Raw genomic sequence first — 6171 nt, forward strand, 5'->3', positions numbered from 1 at the left:
GATCATCATGCAACACTAATACGAGGTAATAACCTATATGATCTTGAGTTAAAGTTAGGGTTTTGAGCTTATAGTGTTATTCGTCCATTAGTGGTTTAAAACTATATATGTTATAGATAAGTAGTTATATTCCCTGGTAATGCTACTTTAACTATAATGCATCGTAGTGAGTCCACATATTGAAATGGCATTTGACCTAGAAAGTCAAATTGAAATGAAGGGGAATTGATGAATGAATGGTATAAGGTATATTGATAATTATTGTAATAGACAATGCTATAATTAAGCTATATGTCTGAGTAATAAGAAAAGAATCATGAAAAAGTATTGATTTCCGAGTAGCTAGACAAGGTGAAAAAAGTCAAGTTAGTTGATGTGATTAATGTATTACATCGACTTTTGTGATGACAAACATACATATGTATGATAATTCGTAGGTGCGAAGAGTTATAATACATCGAAGAACCTAAAGATCCTGAATTTAAATCCCAAGCTTCAAGAAGTGAGTACATAACCCTCGACATTGATCATACTTGTAAGATTTTCTATGACATGTATAGCATTGAATGATATGTAATGTTAAATCATGGTGCATAGACCTCTATATGAGGATGACCATGGCTACATAAGATACTATAATAGTTGGTATGTTCTTTCGTACTATAGTCATGTAGTTCATAAGAAACAATTTGTAATGAAATAATAAAAGCAAGAAAGATATGTACGGAATGATTATCTTGTAAACATGTTATTTTACTACTACAACTGGAGTGTTACACTTATTACCAACAAAACAAAAAAAAAATGAACGAATTTAGTTTATATTACATTTTATTTCACACATTTAACATACTAATTAACATCAAATTCCAAAAAAAAAAAAAAAAAAAAAAAAAAAAACCAAAAGACATTGGCCCATCAACAGCCCGACCCGACCCACTTTGACTCTGAAAATTTACCTTTTTACCGACATGTAAACAGACAACTTTATCTTCCTACACGGATCTTTTAAAGGAACAAAACTAAGATCTCATGGTACCATATAACTTACAACCCCAACATGCACCTACATTTGCAATTGGGATTGAAATTAACTTATGAAACATCTAATTAGTAATTATACATCATTACCATCTATCTATTGATTCTATATACACCCCTCATCTTCTATGGCATTGTCACTCTCAAACTCTTGTCTTCTTCATTTTCTTTACTACTCCGCCCCACATCTGATTCCACCTCCATCTTCTTTGTTCTCTCCAGTTGTTTCACCAAATGCAACCGTTGAGATGAATAAGGAGACGGAATCTGTAATAAATTAATCATCACATTCAATGCATTAATCATTTTTAAAAAAATAAGAAAAATGTACCAATGATGGGATGTATTTCTTGATTGCTGCTAGCATCGCTGCATGCCCTACAGCTGAAACCTAACCATACAAAAAAAAAAAAAAAAATGAATTTTTCTAAAAATCATAATTTAATTAATAATTTGAATTTAGATGCTTACAGGTATTAACATTAGGATTGTAATGGGGACAAGAGTGGCAAGATCGTTGAGTGTTCGTTTTATTTTCCCTCTTTCTCTATTTGTAATCTTTTTACCATATAATTGTTTCATCACCAATGTAAAAGTGTCCCTTACATCTATAAATAGTAATCGAGTGCCCATCCATATATCCTATATGTTGAAAATAATTATTTAACAAATTTTATTTAAAAAAATAATTAAATAAAATATCTGGACACTTACATTACTCGCAGCAACCAGTTTCATGGTGGATTCCCTTATAAAGCGTTCATACAGCGGCTTTGTTTCGGCTCCACCTCCCCTCTCTTTCACCTTTATTAGATTGCAAGAACATAATTATATTTATAAAAAATAGATACATACTGTCAGTTGTATACAATATTACTAATATTCCCACTAACATGTGATGCATAGTATACCTTCTTAATTGTAGATCCATCTTGACTATTTCTCCTTTTCATCATGTCAACTGGATTTTGTTGAGCTTCCAATAAAGCAGATGAATTTGTTGTCCCTTTATTACTTGGAGCAGATGGTGTTGTTGACTCAGATGAAACTCTCTCCGAAAATTTCATTAATTCACTACCAACAAAAAACAAAAAACAAAAAACAAAAAAATGTATAATAATCCGTTTATTTTCAATGTAATATTAAAGAAAATAGTTGGTAAACCGGGTAAGGTTTTACCCTGATTTATCATAAGCAGCCCAATACTCCTCAAGACAACACGATAATAATGACTGACTACAAAAAACAAATATAAATTAGAAAATGCAAATAAATTTATTCAAGATTTAAAAAATTAATGGTGTACCTTCGAAGCAAAAAAGAAAGCAAATTTGCATCCATGGGTTGTTGGGAGGAACTTGTATAATGAGCATATCCAGAAAAAACATCATAGCAAACAGTAAGAACAGTATAAAGAATAATCTCTTTTTCTGCTTGGATAGCTTGTTGTCTTGATCTTCTTCCATCATGATGGAATTTTAATCTAAGTGGTGAATAAAAATCAAGCCATCCAATTTCCTCTATAACCACCTGTAATTTGTAATTATAAATTATAAATTTATAATATAAATAAATAAATCAGCATCAGCATCATTTAATATCATAAATCATCTGACCTCAATGAAGAGCTGGTACTCAGGTAGGGAGCTAAATTCAGGATAAATATACAGGCAACCACACTCCAAGTAACTGCAATTTGTGAAAACCTTTAAGAATTTTTGTTTAATTGTATTTGTATTAAAATATATGTTTGACCAATTGACCTGAGGAAATCCTTTGTCTGATCATCAAGATCCTTTATGTTCATTTCTGACAAGAATAATCTTGTTTCTCTTCCCAGAAATGCAAAAATCCCAAGTGTAGCCAAAGTAATCTCCTCAATCTGTACATAAAAATATATATTACAATTTACATATATAATTTGTATAATTTAGAGACTTAATGAAGGGAACACGCCTTGTCATTGAATGTCAGTTTCCCTGTTACTACATTTTCTCTATGAAATGCTACCAAAAGTTTTTTCTGAACCAATCCAATCCAAAATTCCACATCTTCAATATTCTTATTTGGCAAAACCTTTTTACCAAAATGAAACAAAAAATCATCTTCAAATCCTGCTTCAAGTGCCAAATGATGCATTTTATCCACTGTTACAAGGCTGCATGATAAGTCCAGAAGCTCCACTAAAACATCATTAATGGAGTCTGTGAATAAACCACAAGCAATACGCCCTGACCCCAACTTTCTCACTGCAGTGCAACAACTTATAGCCAGAATCACTCCTGCAACACCACTGAAGCAAGAATTTGATGAAAGTTTGATCATCAAAGTCAAGGGTAAAACTGGAAATGATGATGCATGATTGCATACCTTCCAGCATATTCCATAGACCAGTTTTTGAAGAGTGGGATAAATGATCCTGCTATACGTGGAAGCTCTACAGTTCTAAACCACTGAACTAATCTTGGGTGTTTGGCATATAACTGACTTTCAACAAAATCTCCAAGAAACAATGTCTTTGTGGACAAACTGAGGTAGAAGCATGAAAAGAATATCAGACCACATGAAACATTTGAAATTTGAAAGACTAAAACATGTCTAGAAGTACTCATTTTATCCAACCACTTCAATGGTGTACTACTTACATTTCACTTACAGGACTGTTGCAACGTTTTTGAGAAAGAAATAACTCCACTTCAATTGCAGCTTTCAATAAAGCATATACTGCTACCTGTGAATGAGGTTGATTGTTTGAATATAAAAAAGGGTGTTGAGATTTTCTTTTTTTAGAGTACCTGATATGCAGTGCGTTTATGCCATGCATGGACATCGACTCCAATCCATGCATTAGATAGCTCAGGACCACTTCTAGCTAATTGTAGATTTTGAATTGCAAGGGAAAAGCTTCTGGCTGATTCATGTAATACCCATACAAGATGATTAACACGGTTGAGTTCCAAATCATCTCTGTTTGTTATATCTATAGAAGGATTATTCTTGGCTATCATCTTGTTGTTGCCAGAAGAAGCAATGGATGATAGTGATCTTGATGAAGACTGATGTAGTGTGATATTTTGAGATGTTGAAATGCCATTCTTGAAAAGGAATCCATGCAAGATGTTATCATTATCTTGCCCTTTCATACTGAACTTTGATCCATAAGATGAGCAAGCTATGAACTTTGCACTTTCTTCTGATCCAGCAGAATCCCTGTGACAATGATTTATTGAAGAGCTTTTTTAGATCAGTTGAAGAACAGTCTCTCATATTTCTATAGTTTTCTCTTACAAAGAGTACAATGTCAAACCATTAAGAGTGTCTTTTTCATATGTATCTTGTAGATAATGGATAATAATGTTCCTTGAAACACTAGAAAATCACCACAACAAATATGATATAGCAAAAAATCAACTTAATAGTTTCCCTATGAAGACCTACTGCCATTGCAGTCTCTTATGCAACTCAAACTAAGAAAGTATTCATCTTCATATGGAGCTTTGTCAAAATAAATAGAGCATAGATGATTATGTTATGCAATAACCCTTCTGACCTTGATTCATGATATGAAACAATATTTTCAGGAGATATGTTTATAAATATATATCTATAGAATATTTAACATAACAATCTACATAACCGTGTAAAAACGAATTGATGTCAATACTCGGTGCAAATAAACACTAAGTACACATATTCAATGACGTGTATGTGGAAAGATGGCTGAGAGAAAAGACAGAGAGATGCACTTGTAGTAGGAAAGGGAAGTGGAAGATGTGGAAAAACAAGTCGGAAGCCATTGGAGGATAAAGATGGAACAGAACACAATAGTGCAGAGAGGAACTTGAAACTGAAACTAATAATCTTCTTTACAATGGTAAGGTAAAAATCACACTCAACATTTGCAATCAATTCGAGATGAGACCAGTTAACATAAATAGCTATCTCGTTTTCACTAAGAATCATCAATCATTCACAAAGAAACATTCCCCTCCAACGTTATCTTAGCAGTCAAATATGCAAATCCTCCACATGAATCATGAATAACTACTCGGTGAGTGCATTGGCAAAAGATGACACTATTCAATTCTCGACAGGTACTTTGACAAGGACGACCTAAGAAAAGGATAATTCACGAAACATGATCCCAACCTAAACAATCATTAATGTAGCAATCAAATAACCGCTAGAAATCAAAAACTTCACCCGTGACCATATCCATCGCTCGGAGATCATGTTAATTCATCAAGTTGCAAACATGCAACTTGAGATCAAAGAAACGGCGTAAGAAATGCAATAAATAGCGTGTGTTAGAAGGAGATCTTACTGGTAGTAGGGTTGAAAATTGGTGGATTGAAACGCGAATCGGGAGGCCATTGAAAGAGAAAGGGGAGAAATGGTGATACAAAGTAGAAGGGGGGGTTTGGTGTTTGGTTTGAAGCGAAGCCATCGAGGTAACACGCTGCGAAAGGCGAAGCCGTCTGACAGATTGAAAGTGGATTAATTTTTATTTTTTTTTCCTAGCTACGACTATTACACTTTTTAGTGAATTACAAAACAGTCCTTGAAATATTTCTAGTGGATAGGGTGGCCAATGGGTACTCCGATACTTTTAAATTGTAATCATTGCATATCAATTTATTTTAGAGTAAACTAGTTACTATCTCCGCTTCGTCAAGTGAGGAAGACTGAACTTGCGTAACTACGAAACTTTAGGGAGCAAATATATAAATATACGAAAATCTTGTGGCAAAAGTTAGAAACCCAGAAATGTTAGAGACTAAAACTGTCAATATATGAAAGTCATGTGGCGAAAGTACGAAACTCAAAAAGTATCAGGGCGAAACATGCAAGTGAGGAAGACTGAACTTGCGTAACTACGAAACTTTAGGGAGAAAATATATAAATATACGAAAATCTTGTGGCAAAAGTTAGAAACCCAGAAATGTTAGAGACTAAAACTGTCAATATATGAAAGTCATGTGGCGAAAGTACGAAACTCAAAAAGTATCAGGGCGAAACATGGCAATATATGAAAGTATATAGACCAAACCTATCAATATGCGAAAGTCTCGTAGCCAAACTTGGAATCCCAAAAATGCTAGGGACTGAAATTGCCAATATAAAATACTA

General features: G+C 33.4%; 1 protein-coding gene across 1 annotated transcript; it reads right to left on the bottom strand.

Moving 5' to 3' along the window:
• Positions 1 to 800: 800 nt before the first annotated feature.
• On the bottom strand, positions 801 to 5529 carry LOC145117040 (uncharacterized). Its single transcript, XM_079053346.1, has 14 exons — positions 5366 to 5529; positions 3837 to 4251; positions 3687 to 3772; positions 3412 to 3570; positions 2998 to 3334; positions 2805 to 2923; positions 2658 to 2730; positions 2348 to 2571; positions 2221 to 2277; positions 1953 to 2115; positions 1756 to 1845; positions 1513 to 1683; positions 1373 to 1432; positions 801 to 1308 (listed from the first exon to the last, which is right to left on the bottom strand). The coding sequence occupies exons 1-14, from the start codon at positions 5413 to 5415 to the stop codon at positions 1168 to 1170; spliced, it is 2145 nt and encodes a 714-aa protein (XP_078909472.1). The 5' UTR covers positions 5416 to 5529; the 3' UTR covers positions 801 to 1167.
• Between the last annotated feature and the right edge of the window lie 642 nt (positions 5530 to 6171).

This window comes from Lactuca virosa, chromosome 5, assembly GCF_052849685.1.
Source record: "Lactuca virosa cultivar CGN04683 chromosome 5, Lactuca_virosa_CGN04683_v6, whole genome shotgun sequence".
Classification (NCBI taxonomy): domain Eukaryota; kingdom Viridiplantae; phylum Streptophyta; class Magnoliopsida; order Asterales; family Asteraceae; genus Lactuca; species Lactuca virosa.